Below are 22,297 nucleotides of genomic sequence, written 5' to 3' on the forward strand. Positions count from 1 at the left end.
TCCCTACCACCCTGTCCCCACTCCTTGCCAGGGACCCAAGTCTTAAGGGATGAATCCTGGCTCTGCTGACTTCCAGTTATGGGACCTTGGAAAAGTTCTTTGATTTCGGATGGTGTTTGGTCATCTGTGAAGGGGATGATGATAGCATTTGACTCATGGGTTTGTTGTTAAGATTCGAGGGGGAAACATGTACGTGCTTAGTGGATATTATATTATATTGTGCTTCTGCCTTGCTTTGTAGATGCTGTCGTTATATGTGAAGGCAGGGACTGTGCCTCTTATCTTATTCCTGTAGCTCCTGGGATATAGGAAGCACGAGATGTGAATTAATGAAGTTGTGTATGACAACACTCTTTCTATGAAGACTTCTCAAGCTTTTCAGTTATAGCATTGCTGAAATCACCATTTTTAAATTTCTTTTTCCTAAATTGTTTTTTATTTTTTATTTTTTTAAATAAAATTTTTTTTTTCTTTTTATGGCTGCACCTGTAGCATATGAAAGTTCCTGGGCCAGAGGCCACATCTGAGTTGCAGCTGCAGGCCTACATCACAGCCACAGCAACACCAGATCCAAGCTGTATCTGTGACCTACGTGGCAGCTTGTGGCAACGCTGGATCCTTAACAACTGAGCAAGACCAGGGACTGAACCTGTACCCTCACAGAGACAATGTTGGGTGTTTAACCCACTGAGCTGCAAAGGGAATTCCTGTTTTTTATTTTAATGACTTAAAGTCCTTATTGAGTAGGGAAACACTCACTTCTGGCCTCCTTAATTGCAATTTTTGATGTCATCATCGCTTAGTCCGGGGCATTTTGTAAATTCTAATTCCAGTCGTTCTGTCATCAGTGTTGAGTAAGTTATGCTGGGAATGAGTGTGAATGGGAACCTTTGCCTTTGGAAGGTAAATGAACTCCTAGCAAGGTGAGAATGTTGAAATTCAAGTTTACCAAGGAAATGGGGTGGGGTAGGAGCTAATGATTGCCGAGGAGCCCTTATACCTTGTGGTTTACTGGGGACACCTCTGAGCCCCTGTGCCCCCCATTCCACAGATGAGGAAGGGTCAGTAACTCCCTCAATGTCACGTTCCAAGTAAGGAGAAGAGCTGTGGCTCAGGTTTACGTTCGTCAGACCTCAAACCTGCTTCCCTCTAACATCATACTGTCCTGAGACGTAAGGACAGTCGTGCTCTTTTGGGGAATCTGAGGTTGACTCAGTATAACCCTTGCCTCCAGCTTGTGTATAGGTATTTTCCAAAGGAACACAGATACTTAGAACCTGTTAATTATGCCTGGGGAGGTCTGCCTCAGTCTCCAATGATGGAAATGTGGCTGTTGAGTCAGCCGCAGTGGGGTCTTTGCACTAAGGATGGAGCCATCTGCAGGCTGTTTGACTCTGGATGAACTCAGAAGAGAGCAGGGAAGGGAGTAACAAACAAACAAAAACAGTGTCGGAGTTCCTGTTGTGGTTTAGCGGGTTAAGAACCTGACTAGTATCTGTGAGAGTGCGGATTTGATCCCTGCCCTTGCTCAGGGGGTTAAGGATCTGGCCTTGCCTTGAGCTGCAGTGTGGGTTGCAGATGCAGTTTGGATCTGGCATTGCTGTGGCTGTGGTGTAGGCTGGTAGCTGCAGCTCCAATTTGACCCCTAGCCCGGAAACCTCCCTATGCTGCAGGTGAAGCCCTAAAAAGAAGAGAGAAAAAACAAACAGTGTTGCGTTATAAACAATAATAAAATTATGAAACTGGCCCTGAAGTATAAAAGATAGGTCCTGTGGAGGCGTTCCCTAGTGGCTCAGCACAGTAAGGATCTGGTGTTGTCACTGCTGTGGCCCAGGTTCAACCCCTGACCTGGGAACGTCCACATGCCATGGGCGAAGCCAAGAAAAAAAAGAGTGGAAAGGTCCTGGAAAGGAAGTAGAAAGGAGTAGGTAACCATAGGGATTGGTGGAGACCTTCTTTTTTTTCTCTATTGAAAAGGATTGTTTATTCACCTTGATATGACCTTGCTGCTTATACGCAGGGATGCGCATTTTACGGTATTTCTATGTTAACTTTTCCTTCCTTCCTTTTCCATTCTGTAGCAATATGACATTACCTTATCTGACCTAAGCCAGCCAGTGCTTGTGAGTCTGTTGAAAAGCAAGAGAAATGATGACACTGAGGCTCGGATGATCCACCTGATTCCCGAGCTCTGCTATCTAACAGGTAAGGTTTATGTTTTATACTCCATCAGGCTCGCCATCACAGACTCCTGACACCTAGCCGTGGGGAGAACCTCCTTAAGTTAGCTGAGTGCCAGAGCTCTAATTTAATCCATGGAGGATGGCCCTTTAAGTTATTTCTTTGATTGTAGAGAACGTGGGAGGATAGAGTGCCCTTGGAAATTGCTTGGCACCCTGAAAGTTACATTTCCTCTATCTTGTGTTTTCCATTAGTTACTTTTTTTTTTTTTTTTGGTCTTTTTAGGGCCACACCTGTGGCATACGGAAGTTCCCAGGCTAGGGTCCCATCAGAGCTGTAGCTGCTGGTCTACGCCACAGCCACAGCAACATGGGATCCGAGCCATGTCTGGGACCTACACCACAGCTCACGGCCATGCTGGATCCTTAACCCACTGAGCAAGGCACGGGATCGAACCTGCATCCTCATCAATGCTCGTTGGATTCGTTTCCACTGAGCCATAACAGGAACTCCTCCATTTGTTACTTTGATGTTAAACTGACTTCCAGGTATTTTCCTAAAACTGAGCTGCTCGCCCTCGTTTTTTTGGAATGTCGCTAGTTTAGGAAACTACAGGACTTTAATTTTCTTCAGGTGTATTCTTTGGGTGCCAAAATGATCCTTACTTTCTTTCTGCATGAGCTTCCAGAAGGTAAACTCCACTCATTGTAGAATCTGAATAACTTGTCTCAGGCACTTTTCATCACATTCCTCTGGTTGCCAAGGTGAGGCTAAGAAGGGAGGACTTCCTACATTTTACCTTTTTGTATTGCTCGGATCGGTTATGATGTGTATGTATTTCTTTTGTGATTAGAAAAGTTAATAAGGACATCAGCCTTGTGGGGAGGAATGTCTGTTTTTAGGGTTACTCTGACCTTTCAGATCTGCAATTTCCATGGTAGCCTCTAGCGATGTGTTCACTGAGCACTTGACAGGTGTCTAGCAAGGCTCGGGGCTTAGATGGGCGAGCACTGTCAAAGACAAGGTGGATGTCTAAGATGCAGTTAATGTGGAAACGCCCTCATTAACAATGTTTTTATATTGGTTACATGTTGATAATATTTTGAATATACGGAATTAAGTGATATATACTATTTGAATAATTGCATCTGTTTCTTTCTGGCTTTTTAAAAATGTGGTTTCTCGAAAAATTTAAATGCCATGTGGCTCTCATTGCTATTGGATGGTGCCGTCCAGATGGTGAGGCTGATTCAGTTTAAGTGAAAAGTTTTATTACCCTGTGCCTGAGATGGGCCGGAGTTACATCAAGGCCTGTTCATTTTTTCTTCGTTTTCATTCACAATGAATAGGGCTTCCCGGCCGGGCAACCTCTGATTTCCAGCTGATGAAGGCTGTGGCCCAGGAAACGCGTCTCGGTCCTCTGGGAAGGCAGCAGCGTGTGGCCAGGCTCGCAGATGACATCCAGAGGTATGGGGACAGCTCCACATCCAGACGCACCACAGCATCTCTTTATTAACTAGCTTGTTACCAGGAATAATATCTTGCCTTTATTAAGCACTTAGCATGAGCCAGGCAGTGTGGCAGCCCTGTCTGTGTATTGTGTTTAATCTTTACATCAACCCTATGGATTGGGAATGAATGTAATTAGTCCTACATTTTGCCAAAAAAGAAACCATGGCTTTAAAAGCGTTTCGGAGTTTGCTCAAGGTCACATGTTATTACATGTCATCACTGAGAGTCGAAGCCTGGGCTTTCTGGCTTAAAGGCCCATTTTGCCACCCCTGGGGCCACACCAGAGCCTTTCCATCTCTGCGTGTCCACCGTGGGCCCAGTCTTCCTCTAACTCTCTTGAGCAGGGGGAAAAGGGTAAGTAGAAATAGAGGCCAGGAATTCTCAAAAAAATAAGAAACAAAAAATAAATAAATAAATCTGTCTCTGGATGGTTCAGAGAGTTATAATTCTGTCTTTAATGATTAAAATTCATTCGAAAATAAGCACTTTAATGATTTAAAACTCACCTCTCCACAGAAACAAGGATGCTCGTTTTGAGCTCGAGACCTGGGGGCTGCGCTTCGGATCCCAGATGTCTCTGACTGGCCGGGTCGTGCCTTCAGAAAAAATCCTCATGCAAGACCATATAGTAAGTGTTCTGATTTTATTTTCATTTGCAAGTATTTTCCTAAACGCGTGTCCGTTTGCTCATATGTGAGAGTGACTAGTGGGCTTTATAATGTAATATTCATTTGGTTTCTCCATGGCCACATCTCCTCTCTTCCTTTGCTCCAAACCTGCAGGTCCCTCAGGTTTCCTTTTGCCTTTTCATTTCTTTTTTTAGGGCCACACCCATGCCACATGGAAGTCCCCAGGTGAGGGGTTGAATCAGAGCTGCAGCTGCTGGCTTACACCACAGCCCTAGCAATGCCAGATCTGAGCGACTTACCCTGCGACTTAACGTCACAGCTCATGGCAACGCTGGATCCTTAACCCACTGAGTGAGGCTGGGGATCAAACTCTTGTCCTCATGGATACCAGTTGAGTTGTTAACCTGTTGAGCCACAGCAGGAGCTCCCCTCTGTTTTCCTTCCTTCCTTCCTTCCTTCCTTCCTTCCTTCCTTCCTTCCTTCCTTCCTTCCTTCCTTCCTTCCTTCCTTTCTTTCTTTCTTTCTTTCTTTCTTTCTTTCTTTCTTTCTTTCTTTCTTTCTTTCTTTCTTTCTTTCTTTCTTTCTTTCTTTTTAAGGGCTGCACCTGCAGCATGTGGAGGTTCCCAGGCTAGGGGTCCAATTGGAGCTATAAGCTGCCAGCCTACGCCACAGCCAAAGCAACACGGGATCAGAGCTGCGTCTGTGACCTACACCATAGCTCACAGCAACGGCAGATCCTTAACCCACTGATCGGGGCCAGGGATGGAACCCACATCCTCATTTGTTTCCGCTGAGCCACAGTAGGAATTCCCCTCACTGTCTTTTTTATTTAATTGTACTCTGAGTAAATGTATTCAGCCTATCAAGGTCTTAATTTTTTCCAGTGTCAACCTGTGTCTGCAGCTGACTGGTCCAAGGATATGCGAGCTTGCAAGATTTTAAGTGCACAGTCTTTGAATAAATGGCTGATTATATTTAGTAACAGAGCTGAAAGTGTGACGGAGAGCTTTCTGAACTGCTTGAGAAGAGTTGGAAGTCCTATGGGATTTAAGGTGGATCACCCCAAAATGTGAGGAGATGCTGAAAATCATCCCAACTTTTCCCTTGTATTAATTTGGTTTAGTTAGAGATAATGGCTGATATAGCTACAGATGTTACTTTATATCAGTAAAATTTCCTAATATAAAGGGCCAAGAAAATAGTTACAAGTAGATAGATGTGGCAAGTTTTATCCAGTTAAAATATAGTTTATGTTCGTCTTTTTTTTCTTTTTGCCCTTTTTAGGGCCGCTCCTGTGGCATATGGAGGTTCCCAGGCTAGGGATCAAATCAGAGCTGTAGCTGCCGGCCTGCACCACAGCCAGAGAAACTGGGGATCCGAGCCTCATCTTCTACCTACACCACAGCTCACGGCAGCGCTGGATCCTTAACCCACTGAGCGAGGCCAGGGATGGAACCCACAACCTCATGGTTCCTAGTCGGATTCTTTAACCACTGAGCCACAACAAAGACCTTATGTTGGTCTTTTTAAAACCTTATTTTCATAGTTCTTCCTAGGCAGTAGTCTCATTCCCTCAACAGCTTTCCAGTACCAGCTAGGGTATAATTCTTCAATAAATCCATGTATTGCCTCCTCAACTTTTCCTTAGTTCTTCCATATCACTTATTTATAAAACTTAATAACAAACAGGATATTAACAAATAAAGGTTGAGTTTCCTGACTTATTGGATAGATTTTATGTTTTGAAATTTAATGTAAAAATATGTCTGTAATAAGTTTTTCTTATTCTGTTACTATAGCCTGAGTTTTTTTTTTTTTTTCCTTTTAGGGCCACCCCTGTAGCATATGGAGGTTCCCAGGCTAGGGGTCAAATCAGAGCTGCAGCTGCTGGCCTATGCCACAGCCACAGGAATGCAGGATCCGAGCTGCATCTGTGACCTACACCACAGCTTATGGCAATGCTGGGTCCTTAACCCATTGAGTAAAGCCAGGGATGGAACCTGAGTCCTCATGGATGCTAGTCAGATTTGCTAACCACTGAGCCACAATGGGAACTCCACTATAGCCTAAGATTAGTCATCTAGCTAGTTTTCTGATAAAACCAAGGTCATTTTTTTAGCCTTTGAACATTTATTGAGTATCTACTACTGTATGCTAAATAGCATGCCATTTTCGTGGAATGAGATAAATATGATGCTTTCAGTTTACTAAGGGATCCATTCACACTCAGTCATACTCAAAATTGAATATTGTTTTGTTTTAGAAAAGCCATAAAGTTGGTCATACATTACTTCATAACTTGCTATGCTTAGGAGAGAGCAACAGATACTTGTTTTTCTTCATTGTTGTGGAGATGCATGTCCTAGTTGCAGGGTGGAAAGTTATTCTTTAAACATGGTTATGAATTAATTACATTAGCATCACAAGCATTCTTGAAAACCATAGCTGTCCCAAAGTCTCATTTTACACTGGCGTGTCGAATTCTCCTCTTATCAAATCTGTTAACAAATCTCCTGGTTTGAGTTTCACCTGCTCTAATTTCTCTTAACCTATGAGGTAATAGAGCAGGAAAAGATTCATGAAAGAAGCCACAGTCCAAGAACTTGGACTTGCACCATAGGGTCCTACACAAATTCCAGCAAGGCAGTGCCCATGATCTATTCTTGGCCTGATTTCTTTTAAAGTTCTTTTATTCCATCATTTTCTTTTCCATGAAGTATCCATTTACCCATGAGATCTATAAGCATAGGTTTGCAACCCATCTGAAACAGCACTGCCAGCCGTTCCTGAAGTTCCCTTGGAACCAGCAAGTGGCAGACAGTGGCCCTGCCACCTGCTGGGCAGGTGTTAAAAGGCTGCTGGGCATTGGGACAGCCTATTCATATATATATATGAGAGGCTGAACCTATGTCAAGAAAACAGATATGTAAATTCCTCTGCATGGGAATTTTTTTTTAGCCCTCTGGCCCCCAACATAATGTACGCACAGAACTGATCATTGCTAAGTACTTGTCCACCGGTTGATTGATTAACGCTAACTATTCCAGGCTTCAAACACGGTACCACTAAGGAAAAAAACAAATAATTTTACGTCTGAATCATAGATTATCTGAATATCTTGATCTAATTAACCTAATTATTTTTATTTTCAATTCCCGGGGAGAATTGCTAGTCTCGCTTTAACTTGAACTCTTTTTCAGATGTTTGATATTGAGACTTGTGGTTTCAAAAGTTCACTTTTTTTTTGTCTTTTTGCCTTTTTCTAGGGCCGCTTCTCACAGCATATGGAGGTTCCCAGGCTAGGGGTCCAATCGGAGCTGCAGCTGTCAGCCTACACCACAGCTCACGGCAACGCCGGATTCTTAACCCACTGAGCAAGGCCAGGGATCAAATCCGAAATTTCATGGTTCCTAGTCGGATTCGTTAACCACTGAGCCAAGGCGGGAACTCCAGAAAGTTCTCTTTCAACCCCAATTTAAACAACAGAATTGTTGTTTGAGTAGCAGACCCTCTATACAATGGAAAAAATTTTATTTTTCAACAACCTATTTTTTAAACTAATAAAAATGCTAATTAAATGTTTCTGGTTTATCTTGTGTGGGAGAAGCAATTTTAGATTCAAAAGGATTTCACTTTAATGATTTTTTTCCCTCAAATTATAGTCTGTTATAAAAACTGATGAATATTATTTTTAGCTGCATGTGACTTCGTGCTACTAAGAAGAGAATGACGCATTTTCAAAATTAATCTTTTTCTGTAGCATAAAAGTACAAGAAAATCCAGCTGCGTTTCTTCACGCCATACAGAAGCATGTGGATCCTGAGGTTCAGTTGGTGAGTACAGGGTAATGTTTTTGTGTTTCGGGGTATGATTTTGTTTTTTACTTATACCTAACAACTTTGAAAGAAGGCGTTTGAGCATATTCTCCCATGATATGTTTGCAAATTGCTGTGCATTTTCCCAGGCACCCAAGAAAGAGTCCCCAAATCTTAGTATTTTAATCAATATATTATTTCCCTTCATGTTTCCATTATTAATTCTTTTTTTTTTTTTTTTTGGTCTTTTTGCTATTTCTTTGGGCCGCTCCCGCGGCATATGGAGATTCCCAGGCTAGGGGTCTAATTGGAGCTGTAGCCACCGGCCTACGCCAGAGCCACAGCAATGCGGGATCCGAGCCGCATCTGCAACCTACACCACAGCTCATGGCAACGCCGGATCGCCAACCCACTGAGCAAGGGCAGGGACCGAACCTGCAACCTCATGGTTCCTAGTCGGATTCGTTAACCACTGCGCCACAACGGGAACTCCTCCATTATTAATTCTTAAACGCTCGTTGCTATTCAGCCTCCTGAATGTCTACATATTTTCCAACTTGTTGAGGGGTCATCTTTACTTAAGATTTAAGACAAATCACCTCCCGTCGTATCCCATAAATGTTGGGGCAGTGTGTTCTCCCAGGGTTTCAGGAGAGTCTTGGAAGGTTTAGGGTTTCCCATGTCACCTCAGGCCCCATGTTTATGCTTCCTCTGAATTCTTGCCCCGCTTCACGAGGGCATTTTCCTCCTGCATTGCCATCGCCCCAAGGAACCCATAATTGCTTCATTTCCCAAAGTGTTGTGTGTGCGAGTGCTGTGTGTGTGGGAGGGTGGCGTATGTAGCTGACTTTGCTGAGGGTTTGGGGCCAAGGCATGGTTACATCACATGCCAACATTCCATGCACATTAAAATTGACATCCCTTTCCTTAAAAATCTCAGCCATTCCTGTGTCTTGGAAATGTTCACTACGTCTCCCACTGTATTGTAATGCTTCTCCTGCCCATCTCCTGTTTTACCTCCCTGGCTCATCCGTCCCAGCTCGCAACATCCCTGTTCGTTTCTCACGCACAGGAGTTTAACTCTCTGTTTTCCTTTTAGTCAGAGACACACACACAAAATAGTTGACAAAGATGTTATAATAAACAAAGGAAATTCTCACCATAAGAGCATTTATTTTTCACCTAAAAAAAGTAAAATCAGATTTCCCATTGTGGCGCAGTGGAATCTGACCAGGAACGATGAGGTTGTGGGTCCGATCTCTGGCCTCGCTCAGTTGGATTAAGGATCCAGCACTGCCGTGAGCTGTGGTGTAAGTCGCAGATGCAGCTTGGATCCCGCGTTACTGTGGCTCTGGCGTAGGCCGGCGGCTACAGCTTTGATTGCCCTAGCCTGGGAACCTCCATATGCCGCAAGTGCAGCCCTAAAAAGCAAAAAAAAAAAAAAAAAAAAGTTATATCAAACTCACAGAAAAGTTGCAAGAGTAGAACAAAGAACTCTAATATTCCCTTCACCCACATTCTCCAATTGTTGACATGTTATCATATTTACTTTAACCCTTCCTTCTTCCCTCCCTCCCTCTCTCTTTCTTTCTTTTCCTGTGTGGTGTGTGTGTGTGTGTGTGTGTGTGTGTGTGTGTATCTATCTATCCATCCATCTACCTACCTGCCTACCCACTTAGGTACTTATCTACCTACCTACCTATTTTGTCCTGAACCATTTGATAGTAAATTATAGGCGTGATGTCCAGGTTTTTTGGTAGGGAGCTACCTTGAGACTATGTGAATATCCTGTTCTCATCGAACTTTTATCCACTAGTTTTAGAATCCATTGTAATTCTTTTAAAATTTTGTATTTTTTTTCATTTTTGTTCATTTATTGATAATTTGTGTCTGAATCCATTACTACTATGATGGTTGCCATATAGTGACTTTCTAATTTCATACTTCCTTCTATATTTATTAAGTGGCATTATATTTTAAGGGGGAGCTTTCTCTTCTCCCGTTTTTTGTTCGTTCACTTATTTACATCAGTATGGGTTCCTATTTTATTTACCAGCTTATAGTCTATTACTATTATTATTTATTTTGATGTTCAAATTGTCCCTGGTTTTGCCAATGGGAGCCCCATTCAAGCTGGCTTCTGTGTCTTTTTCGACCTATTCTCATCTTTTTTGGAACACTTCCTTACTCTCTGGCACAGTAAGATATTCCAGGTTAATCTAAGTTTTGCTGCCCAACTCTAGATTCATATATTTCTCCAATGAGCCCAGATTCCTTTTTGTAGAGACCTGTATTTAGAGAGCAAGGTCTGGGTACTGGGTGTGTTTATTTGCTTCTGGGGTGTCACTGCCCCTAGGCTTTCTCAATGAGAAAAGCTAGGAAATTGTGTGTGCATGTGTGTGCGCACACACGTGTGTGTCTGATGTACTTTATACACACAAACACACACATATACATGATACTCGCATCTATTTTATTACTGTATGTTGCTAGGTATGTATTAAAGCATTTTATTAACATTTTAAAGTATTAAAAACATTCGCATCTCCCAGTACCACAAGAAAGTGTCCCCTTTTTCCATGTTTGTACCTCTTTTCTCTGACAGTGAGAAACACGGCTTTTATTTCCCGCATTCTTGCTTAGCTCCCCATCCCTGGTGTGGGACCAGTCTTGCCTGACTCCCACCTTCTGATCCTGTCCGCACTGGGTCACTGACTTTTACTGCCATCTACTTGCTTAGCTGGAACTCATGGGATGGAAAGCAGGAAGGCCCTTAAAAGAATTTTGCTAATAATTTAAAATAGTTTTCCCTACTTTATGTAATTAAGTGTAAATAATTTTAGCCCTCGACATAATGATTTTGAACAGTTCTATAAGTAAAAAAAAATAACTTTATTTTCTGTTAATTATGACAGCGCCTGTCTTTTTTTCTTTTTTCTTTTTGTAATTTGAGGGTTTTGAAAGTAGAGAATAAAATATAGGAAGGAGATGGAGTTAGGCCAGGAAAGGGAAATACCTGATGGGAAGTAGGGGCAGTGACCAAGAGGGTAAGAATTTCAAAATACCAGGGCAGGCGTTCCTGTGGTGGCTCAGTGGTTAACGGAACCAACTAGTATCCATGAGGTTGTGGGTTCGATCCCTGGCCTCTCTCAGTGGGTTAAGGATCTGGTGTTGCTATGAGCTGTGGTGTCGGTCGCAGACGCTCAGATCCTGTGTTGCTGTGACTGTGGCGTAGGCCAGCAGTATAACTCTGATTTGACCCCTAGCCTGGGAACCTTCATATGCCACGGGTGCAGACTTAAAAAGACACAATAAATAAATAAATATTTAAAAAATAAAAATAGAAATACCAGGGCACCTGATCCTTAACCCACTGAGCACCTGAAGCTTCTTTCTCTGTATTTTCCCTCCCCTCACACCTTACACCCAAGTCCTGGTAAACAAAACCTGTTGTTGCAGCCTTCTTTTATGTTGGCTGTCCAGTGCCTAATGGGAAAAAGCCCACGATTTTAGTGAATTCTCCACTTTGCTTCTCTGTGGCTGACGTTTGCAGGGGAAACAGTGGGGATGAGAGCTGGAGAGCCACAGGGAAGGGTTACTGCAAAGAAGGGAGGCAGCTGGGGAAAGAGCCAGGACAGAGGGAATGTGAGGAGACAGACTCCAGCTGGTAGAGAAGCGAGGTAGGGTTGGAAGGAGGCTTTGCGGAGTGGATGGCTCATGAGACGGAGTTTCAAGTGGCTCCGTTTCATTGTCGGGTCTTCACAGACCACTTAAGAGAAGACCTGTAGGTGTGTTAGTATTTGCTCCTTGGGAACAAGGCCAGAGATGTTTGGAGAATCCATAATTCATTTTTTTAAAGCTTCCCCTAAACATAAGTAAATCAACTTTCTTTCTCCTGTTTTTGTTGCATTTAGGTGATGTGTATTCTGCCTTCTAATCAGAAGAGCTATTATGATGCCATTAAAAAGTACCTGAACTCCGACTGCCCGGTCCCCAGCCAGTGCGTGCTTGCCCAGACACTCAGCAAACAAGGAATGATAATGAGCATTGCCACCAAGATTGCCCTGCAGATGGCCTGTAAACTCGGCGGCGAGCTGTGGGCTCTGGAGATCCCTGTGAGAAACCCTCACTCTCTTCCTTTTGCTCATCAATCCATCTCTTCATGTGTTTTTAAAATGAAATCCAAGTAGGAGATATTTTCCCTTGATCCCGGAAATACTTGCTTTGTCTGTTTGTTGGGTTGATTTGTTGCTTGCCTGTGTATCTGTTTCATCACCCCAGCCTCCAGGAGGGGACCTGGGAGGGAAGGTGAGCCATGGTCCCTGTTCCCAGGGAGCTTCAGTCAAGCAGACAATGGAAAGAGCATCTGGTTTGGCACAGACTTGGAGAGAATTGATCTGGAGCTTCTCAGCCATGGTTGGCAATCTGGGCTCCATGGCCTCTACCTTTCCCTGCTTTCAGCAGGATGCTGCCTCATAGAGTAGACTTGTACCCTGGATGGGACCCCCCACCCCCAGACTTCCAGGGCTTGGGGAGCTGGCAGAGCCTGGGATCCGAACCTCCAAGCTGTGTTGGGAACTGACAAAACTCTCTTCTCGTTCCTGAACCGTAGCCACCCTTGGGGGCGGGGAGGGAACGTTATCCATCCCCTTAACCAGAATGTATGAGGTTCCCCCTGGCTGCTCCTCCTGGAGGGTATAGACAAATGAGGATTCTTAGCTGAAGAACGGGGAATGGAGTCTCTTTGGATTCTTTAGGCCCTTAGGCAGGGGATAAATGGACTGACCACTTTGCCAGAATCTCTTAAGCCGCCGATGGGTCTTGCCCACCCTCGCAAAGGAGGGTGGCTGTTTGGACTGCAGTGGGTCTCTGAGGCAGGGCATGTGCTGTGCTCCTCCCTCTCTCTCTAAGTCTCTTTGATTTCTGGTTTAGAAACCTGCCTCCTCTGGACCTTGATCACCCTGGCACAAAGCTTAAATCAACTGCTTTAATAACCAGGGACAGGCTTTTAAAAACTTCATATTCAGTCATTGCTTGAGAAAATGATACCATCATTCCATTAAATCATGAACACTTTCGCGTTGCAGTTGAAGGCCCTGATGGTGGTTGGGATTGCCGTCTGTAAAGATGCTGTTCAGCCAGGGAACGGTGGTGGTGGGATTTGTGGCCAGCACCAACCCCAGAATCACCAGGTACTTTTGAAATTGCCCCAGCATCTTCAGTTATGTAGACTATTGTAGTTTCTTCTAAAGACACTACAGAAAGGGATAGTTTTTATTCTTCACTCATTTTTATTTTTATTTATTTATTTATTTATTTGTCTTTTCTAGGGCCAGCACCTGCGGCATATGGAGGTTCCCAGGCTAGGGGTTGAATCAGAGCTGTAGCCACTGGCCTACGCCAGAGCCACAGCAGCGCGGGATCCGAGCCGCGTCTGCGACCTACACCACAGCTCACGGCAAGGCCGGAACCTTAACCCACTGAGCAAGGCCAGGGATTGACCCCGAATCCTCATGGATACTAGTTGGATTTGATACCACTGAGTCATGACAGGAACGCCTATAAAAATAGTTTTTAATGAAGCTACATTTTAGCTCAGTATTATCCATCATGTTTGTATATGTAAGTATAATTTAGGGCCATAGGTGTTCATATTTTTAAAATGAGTGAAGAAGGAGTTCCCGTCGTGGCTCAGTGGCTAACGAATCCGACTAGGAGCCATAAAGTTGTGGGTTCGATCCCTGGCCTTGCTCAGTGGGTTGAGGATCCGGCGTTGCTATGAGCTGTGGTGTGGGTCGAAGACACGGCTCGGATCCCAGGTTGCTATGGCCGTGGTGTAGGCCAGCAGCTATAGCTCTGATTCGACCCCGTCACCTGGGAACTTCCATATGCCAAGGGTGTGGCCCCAAAAAGCAAAAAACAAAAACAACCCCCCCAAATTATTTTTGTACAGACATTAGGACGAACCATTGCTTATATGTAAATCATATTCCCCAAATGATGGCTGTGTAGAAATTCCTGTGCAGTTATTTCTCAGAACACCTGCATTATATTGGGTGCTGTTCTAGGAAGCTTACCTGTTTTACGTCAAGCAGCGGAGAGGCAGATCGCCTGGCTTTACATCCTGATCTTCCACTTATTTTATGTACATGCTCAATACATGTTTGTTACTATTGCAATTATTATGTTACTATACTATTGTTACCATATAGTTTATTGCTGTTACTGTCACTATTGTTTTGCTCAAAGCCCCTGGATATGGCGGTGGTGCACACAGCTGTGAAAAATGTAGGCAGGATGACACATGAAACATGGACTCACAGCACCCATGCCATTGTAGTCCTTAGAACTGGTGTGGCATTTGTGTCTAAGCAGTGTGCTTCCAGGCTGTTTACAACATGTCTTCTTCCTAGATTAAACTCTTTGATTGACTCCATTCAGTTTGTGATTGAGTATATATTTGGGATTGTGAGACCCAGGAAAATCATAGCATAACTGCTTGCCTCCAGCTTCAGTCTGGGCTGCATGAGATCCCTGTTCTGTGTGTCACTTCCTTAATCAAACACATAAGGGACTTCTGGCTTATCAGTAGCAGTTTTAATGGTGTCATGACTGCTGGCATATTGAGAGAACTAGAATTGACGTGGCCACATAAGTCCTGATCTTCATTTTCCAAGTGCTTTTAATGAATAATTTTAGGAGGAGAACTTGCTTCTGAAATCTAGATAGGTTAGTTCATGTTAAAATTTCAGTTGCTGGAGAGCCTGTTGTGGCTCAGTGGTTAGCGAACTCGACTGGCATCCATGAGGACTGCAGGTTCGATCCCTGGTCCTCACTCAGTGGGTTAAGGCTCCGGCGTTGCTATGAGCTGTGGTGTAGGTCACAGATGTGACTTGGATCCCGAGTGGCTGTGGCTGTGGCTGTGGCATAGGCCGGTGGCTACAGCTCTGATTGGACCCCTAGTCTGGGAACTTCCATATGCTGCGGGTGTAGCCCTAAAAAGACAAAATGACAAAAAGATAAAAAAAAAAAAAAGAGTTCAACTGCCAAAAAAGCTCACCTGTAGAGGTGAAGTTTATGCCGGAGAAGTCTTTGTTTTGAAAGTAGAAGATCTACTGCTAAACCAATAAATTCCTTTATAATCATAATACAGTGGTCTCCATTTATCTGTGCTTATTATGCACCAAATGCTGTACTAGGTACTTTTCATATAGTATCTCTAATTTAATTTTTACAACTCTGTGAGGTACTGACTACCTACTATCGTGTACATTTCCTTGGTACAGATGAGGAAATGAGACTTAGGTTCACACAGCAAATCGCCTCGCTGATGAGTGTATCAGCCAGGAGTAGAACTCAGATACGGCTGATGCTAGCTAGCCCTGTAGCAAGAAATGGTGTTTGGGGGTGTATGTGAGAGGGAGAGCATTTGAATATATTGTGATCGTATTAAGAACAATTGATTTTTACACATAGTGTCTATTTTTAAAATTGAAATATAGTTGATTTACAAGGTTGTTATAATGTCTACTTCTTGATTTCATACTGGTGCATGTTTACCATAGAACTTTTGAAGGTGAACTTCAGTTTTATTCTGTGTTTACTTTAGGTGGTTTTCCCGCTGTATCCTTCAGAGATCAACAGCTGATATTGCAGATTGCTTGAAAGTCTTCATGACCGGTACTAAAAATGTAGCAGTGGGGAGGGGCTGCAAGGCCCATTCCTTCAGACCCAAAGGCCACAAGCCTCTAGCCCACCAGACAGGTGGAAACAGGCTCTTTTTTTATTTTTTAAATTTTATTTATTTTTTTATTACTCAATGAATTTATTTCATTTATAGTTGTACAATGATCATCATAATCCAATTTTATACGATTTCCACCCCACAACCCAAGCACTTCCCCCCACCCCTCAAACTGTCTCCTCCGGAGACCGTGAGTTTTTCAATGTCTGTGAGTCAACATCTGTTCTGCAAAGAAGTTCCGTCTGTCCTTTTTTCAGATCCCACATGTCAGTGAAAGCATTTGATGTTGGTGTCTCATTGTATGGCTGACTTCACTTAGCATGATAATTTCTAGGTCCATCCATGTTGCTAAAAATGCTGGTGTTTCATTCCTTTTAATGGCTGAGTAAGAATATACACAATGGAATATTACTCAGCCATGGAAAGAGACTCTTTAAGCCTCCCTGAGTCAACTGGTACCCAGTTGGAGATCCCAAAGCTGTGTCCTGACTCAGGCTACCAGACAGGCTTTGTAGAATTTACATTTGTCTGTGTGTGACAATCTGAAAGCCAGCAGGAAAGAAAGTTCGTAGCTGCTGGTGGATCTGGCAAGCAGTGTGAAAGCCAAAAGAAATCTATGCTGGAGGAGGAAGGATTATGACAGACTAGCATTCAGTCTAGAAACAGGAGAGAAGTTTTGGGGACAAGGAAAGGGATGCTGGCGGATCAAGTGTGGCATGGCAGGAGGAGATGGGGAAGCTAGCAGATGGGGAGGTGCCCTCCTCCTTGAGGGATGCGGGGGAAAGAGGGACCTGGGGCTCCCATGGCCTCTGGGACCCTAGCCCAGATGGGGCTTGGCCATTCCCTGGCTCTGCGACCAATGCGGCTCGCTACCTCCCTGATCTATAGCGTCCTATCTGTAAACTTTGAGGGGTTGTAAATATTTGCTTTCTCAAAAGGTGAATTTGGTAATGAACTTACATATATGGTCATCTATCAAACTAAAATGGATTCCTTCCTTCCTTCCTTCCTTCCTTCCTTCCTTCCTTCCTTCCTTCCTTCCTTCCTTCCTTTTGTGCTTTTTAGGGCCATACCTGCAGCATATGGCAATTCCCAGGCTAGGGGTCCAATGGGAGCTGCAGCTGCTGGCCTGTGCCACAGACACAGCCATGGCAGGTCTGAGTTGTGTCTGTGACCTACACCACAGCTCATGGCAACACCAGATCCCTGACTCACTGAGCGAGGCCAGGGATCAAACTTGCATCCTCATGGATACTAGTTGGATTCATTTCCACTGCGCCACAATGGAAACTCCTAAAATGGATTTCTTGGATGATAACTTCTCCTAAAACAGTGGTGCCATATATGCATGAAAATAGATTCTATACCATATCACTTTCCCCTCACTTCAAAACCTGGTTATTATTATTATTTTTTTAGTAGTTACGAAAAGTTTCCATTGGGGTTTCTATTGGGTGGAACTTACTGTCTGGGCTCTGCTCCTTAGGCAATTTCTAGTGAGGGTGAATGGAAATTTTTCAGGGTTCATATTGTCAGCGAGATTAACAGGCGAGTCCGTGTGAAGAGATGCTTTTAGAGGAACAGCCAGCTCTTTTCCTCATGTTTTCATGTTTATGCTCATTAGAGAAGAAAATTACCTGAAATTATTCTTTCCTTATTGAGAGGATTTAAAGATTTAAAGAAACCACATTAGTATTAATTCAGTTTGGGGGAATTGGTATGTCAATTGCATGAATTAAATTTTAATATATTGCTTAAACATTGAAATTTTACTAAAGAGATATGCTAAGTTCGAGAATATGTTATGCCGTAGAAACCATTATGAGTCCTCAAATAGCGGAGATGCCGGGATTTCTGCAAAGGGTTCTATTTTTATATTATCGCAAATACAACCCAGATTAGGTGTCACCCTGTCTTATTGTGGTCTGAAATAGCAAACTCTTTAAACCTTGAACTATATGGGAATTTTATTCTTTGCTGGTATCAGACAAGTCCTTCTTTGCTGACTCACACCCCTTTCTGCAGGAGCACTCAACAGATGGTACAAGCACAACCACGGCTTGCCAGCCCGGATCATTGTGTACCGGGACGGAGTAGGGGATGGTCAGCTGAAAACACTCATTGACTATGAGATTCCCCAGCTGCTGGCCAGTGTGACAGACGCCAGTTCGAATACCAGGTATCAATTTAGTGTGCTTTCCCCCACACTCCCAGTTCTAGCGCATTCATCATAACTGTTCACTGTGACTAGATACCAGCATCTCTCTCTCTTTTTCTCATGTCCATAAGGTTTGATCCTTTTCTGCCTCATGTTAGATACGAGGGTAGCTGGGATGATCTTCTGTAAATAGTCTGGGTGGCGTGAGCCTCTGCGGACTCTGAGTGGGGCGCCAGAGGAAGGCAGGACGCTGCGATTCAGCAGGAAGCCAGTGGGCGGCTGGCAGCTGAAGATGCCTCATACATATGAAGCTGCTAAGGGGGAAAACAAGCTGTGGTTTCGAACTTGAGGCCCAAATCAACACATGGGGGAAAACCTCCAAAATGCAGGCACTGGTGTGCAGCTCAGGTCTGCGGAGGTGCTGAGAGCAGTGTGGGTGCCATGAAAGCTGGGCACGTGAAAGCTTGTAGGAAATCAACTGTCACCATCCTGAACACCGGGCACCTTGCTCTTCTGCCACATTTCTTTCTTCCTTCCTTCCTTTCTTTCTTTCTTTCTTTCTCTTTCTTCTTTCTTTCTTTCTTTCTTTCTTTGAGGACCGCACCTGTGGCTTATGGAGGTTCCCAAGCCAGGGGTCCAATCAGAGCTGTAGCTGCCGGCCTATACCACAGCCACAGCAACTCCAGATCTGAGCCTCGTCTGTGACCTACACCACTGCTCATGGCAACGCCAGATCCTTAACCCACTGAGTGAGGCCAGGGATCAAACCTTCGTCCTCATGGATGCTAGTCAGATTTGGCCCTAATGTGTAGCTCATCCATCCATCCTTCTGTCCATCCACCCAGGCTTGTGTTTTGCAGGATTCAGAAGCAATGATTTGAGGAGTAAGAGGAACTTGTGGCTCTCCCTTTGCTTTCAGAAAATGAGGAGGAGCGTGAAGGTGAAACAGGGAGATGATTGATAATGGGAAGACCGATCTGGTCTCCATGGATAATTCTGGAAAATCTTTTTTTTTGTCCTGTGAACCATTCTTCCCTGACCTCCTTAAATAATATAAATTGGTCAGGTGACTGGGCATAACACGCTTTTGCAACAAATGAAGACAACCCTTAATTTAAATCACTTTGTGTCTGGGTGGAGAGGAAACGGGGGGTAATTTAAATTTTCTTTGTTTTGCTAATGAACTAATTTATTTCCTGTAAAAATTGCCACAAATTTTAAATAAGTAGAAAACTGGATTTCTCGTTGCAGCTCAGCTGGTTAAGAACCTGACATAGTCTCTGCGAGGATGGAGATTCGATCCCTGGCCTCGCTCAGTGGGTTAAGGATCTGGCATTGCCACAAGCCGTGGTGTAGGTTGCAGAGGTGACTGGGATCTGGCGTTGCTGTGGCTGTGGCGTGGGCCAGCAGCTGTAGCTCCGATTGGACCCCTAGCCTGGGAACCTCCATATGCCACGGGCGTGGCCCTAAAAAGAAAAAAAAAAAGCAGCAGAGGAAAGCTGCATGGCTCGATTTTAGTTATCTCGTTGTTGTTGTTATTGTTGTTATCGTTCTTACTATCCTGCCTCTCTGGTTCCAAGCCCCAGACTGTCGGTGATTGTGGTCCAGAGGAGGTGCACGCCGCGGTTCCTGACGGAGAGCGGCCGGACGCTGGAGAACCCGCCCCTTGGCACTGTCGTGGATCTGGAAGCAACTCGGCCTGAATGGCAAGTCTGTCGGAAAATCCCTTTGCACAAAGCTTTGACTCTGGGGTCCGCTTTGCCCTGTTCTGCGTGCCTTCTCCCTCACAGTGCTTCCTTTCCCCGCAGGTATGACTTTTACCTGATCAGCCAGGTGGCCCGTCAGGGAACCGTGAATCCCACCTACTATAACGTCATCTATGATGACAATGGCCTGAAGCCCGACCACATGCAGAGACTCACCTTCAAACTGTGCCACCTGTACTACAACTGGCCGGTGAGTGACCGTTGTGGACTTAGGTGCAGACTGGTACTCGAGGTGGCCACCCAGGAGCTGGCACCCGATGCACTTTTGTATCCTCAGCCCTGGCATCATGTCTGGCTTTATTTGATTGATTGATTGATTTTTTTTTTTTTTTTGGTCTTTTTGCCATTTCTTGAGCCACTCCCGCAGCATATGGAGGTTCCCAGGCTAGGGGTCTAATCGGAGCTGTAGCCACCGGCCTACGCCAGAGCAATAGCAACACAGGATCTGAGCTGCATCTGTAACCTACACCACAGCTCACGGCAACGCCGGATGGTTAACCCACTGAGCAAGGGCAGGGATCGAACCTGCAACCTCATGGTTCCTAGTCGGATTCGTTAACCACTGCGCCACGACGGGAACTCCTGATTTATTTTTTTTTTTTTAGGGCCTCATATGGAGGTTCCCAGGCTAGGGGTCGAATCGGAGTGGCAGCTGCCGGCCTGCACAGGCTACATCATAGCAGCGCAGGATCCAGGCTGCATCTGCAGCCTGCACCACAGCTCACGGCAAGGCTGGATCCTTAACCAACTGAGTTGAGGCCAAGGATTGAACCCGTATTCTCATGGATACTAGTCAGATTCATTTCCACGGAGCCACGACAGGAACTCCCAATGTCTGGCTCTTTACCAAGGAGGAATGAATGAACGGATGATTCCTTTCCTCCACTGTGAGTGAAACACCCTCGCTCATAGACGTCAAAGAGTAGTCACTATTATAATACATTAGCACTTATAATTTCTAGAAGTCTTTATTTATTTATTTATTCAATTTATTGCACCTGTGCCACATGGAGGTTCCCAGGCTCGTGGTTGAATCGGAGCGGTAGCGACTGGCCTACACCACAGCCACAGCAACTCGGAATCCACGCTGCATCTGTGACCTACACCACAGCTCACAGCAAACTCAGGATCCTTAACCCACTGAGGGATCGAACCCGCATCCTCATGGATACTAGTTGGATTTGTTACTGCTGAGCCACAGTGACAACTCCCTGGAAGTCTTTCTTGTATACATTATTTGAGGCCAGCCTGGGAGGAAAGGGGTACTGGTATTTCTAAGTTACGGATGAGGCAGTTGAAGCTAACTCAGAAGTTTCACACCAGGTAATGGTGTCTGGTGGGAAGGTAACAGGTGTGGCTACGTCCGTTTTCCTGTCCATGAGGCCCAGAGCTGCTGTCAAAGTCCAAAGCCAAGACCTGCTCTGAGCCCCTCGAAACACCAAGTCGTAGGAAACTTAGATCAGCTCTCAGTGTGTGGCTCCCAGATCCCAGCGCCACGAGACCAGGCTGGCCTTCCCCTGCCTATCCCCATCTCCCAATGAATTTCAGTTCCCAGGGAGCAAAGTTGCCCTTCGTTGGTTGGGTTTAGTTCTCATTGACTTACAACCCCTTCTATCTAGTGGATGAAAAAACTCAGGAAGAAGTATCCTTGGAAGAGCAAGTTATTCTCTTCATTACTGTCAATACTTCTCCGCAGGGCTTAATCAGTGTTCCAGCCCCGTGTCAATATGCCCGCAAGCTGACCTTTCTGGTGGCACAGAGCATCCATAAAGAACCGAGTTTGGAATTAGCCAATTCTCTCTTCTACCTGTGATGACACGAAGCACTGACATCCTTAGAGGAAGGATCTGAGGAGCACTTGGTGTGCTTTGTACAAATCCACCAGGAGCTCGAGGCTGTGACCGGAAGGAGATTTTTAGTTTTAAATAACTTCTGGGAAAAAAAAAAAAAAAGCCCAAAAACCTTAATCTAAAATGGTTCAAAAGAAATGTACCCTGTGCTTGGGGGTGAATTCTCATTTTGGTATGTGGAATTAAAATGTAGCATCATCTGTAAGTAATACCACAAAGCTGAATATGCTCTCAGAAAATACGTGTTCGTGTGATGACTTGATGGTAGGTAAATTGGGTCTAATTTCTACCCTCGGTTTTGCAGAAGTTTTCTTAAGTAATGTTATAGAGTGTTTTGTGGAGTGGCTTAAATCATTGTTAAAAAATAAAGAAAATTCAGAGCATCACCTATGTGTTTATTGTTATTTGAACCGCAGTTGATATTTCACGCGAACTTCATTTTTTACAGGTTTTCGGCAAAGACTCTTAGGCAGTAGACCACCTCACCATCCTTATTTGAGTTATATTTCTAGAAAGGAACATGTCACTTATTCTCATTCTCTCTCTGGCTTTGCAAAGCCAAAGCGTGTGGGAGCTCCTGAGCCAGGGATTGAACCTGCACCACAGCTCTGGCCTGAGCCATAGCAGTGACAAGGCCGGATT

At 44.4% G+C, this 22,297-nt stretch overlaps 1 protein-coding gene across 1 annotated transcript in view; it reads left to right on the forward strand.

The window, feature by feature from the left end:
- The window catches only part of PIWIL4 (piwi like RNA-mediated gene silencing 4), a 48,595-nt gene extending 26,554 nt beyond the window's left edge, over nt 1-22,041 (forward strand). Inside the window, 13 exon segments of the mRNA XM_047753745.1 lie at nt 2,082-2,205; nt 3,531-3,648; nt 4,210-4,321; nt 5,207-5,391; nt 8,083-8,155; nt 12,052-12,252; nt 13,225-13,272; nt 13,274-13,329; nt 15,747-15,817; nt 17,907-18,060; nt 19,620-19,745; nt 19,848-19,995; nt 21,502-22,041. Coding sequence (XP_047609701.1) covers nt 2,082-2,205; nt 3,531-3,648; nt 4,210-4,321; nt 5,207-5,391; nt 8,083-8,155; nt 12,052-12,252; nt 13,225-13,272; nt 13,274-13,329; nt 15,747-15,817; nt 17,907-18,060; nt 19,620-19,745; nt 19,848-19,995; nt 21,502-21,618 — 1,533 coding nt within the window. The 3' untranslated portion in view covers nt 21,619-22,041.
- The last annotated feature ends 256 nt before the right edge of the window (nt 22,042-22,297 follow it).

Source organism: Phacochoerus africanus, chromosome 11, assembly GCF_016906955.1.
Source record: "Phacochoerus africanus isolate WHEZ1 chromosome 11, ROS_Pafr_v1, whole genome shotgun sequence".
NCBI lineage: Eukaryota > Metazoa > Chordata > Mammalia > Artiodactyla > Suidae > Phacochoerus > Phacochoerus africanus.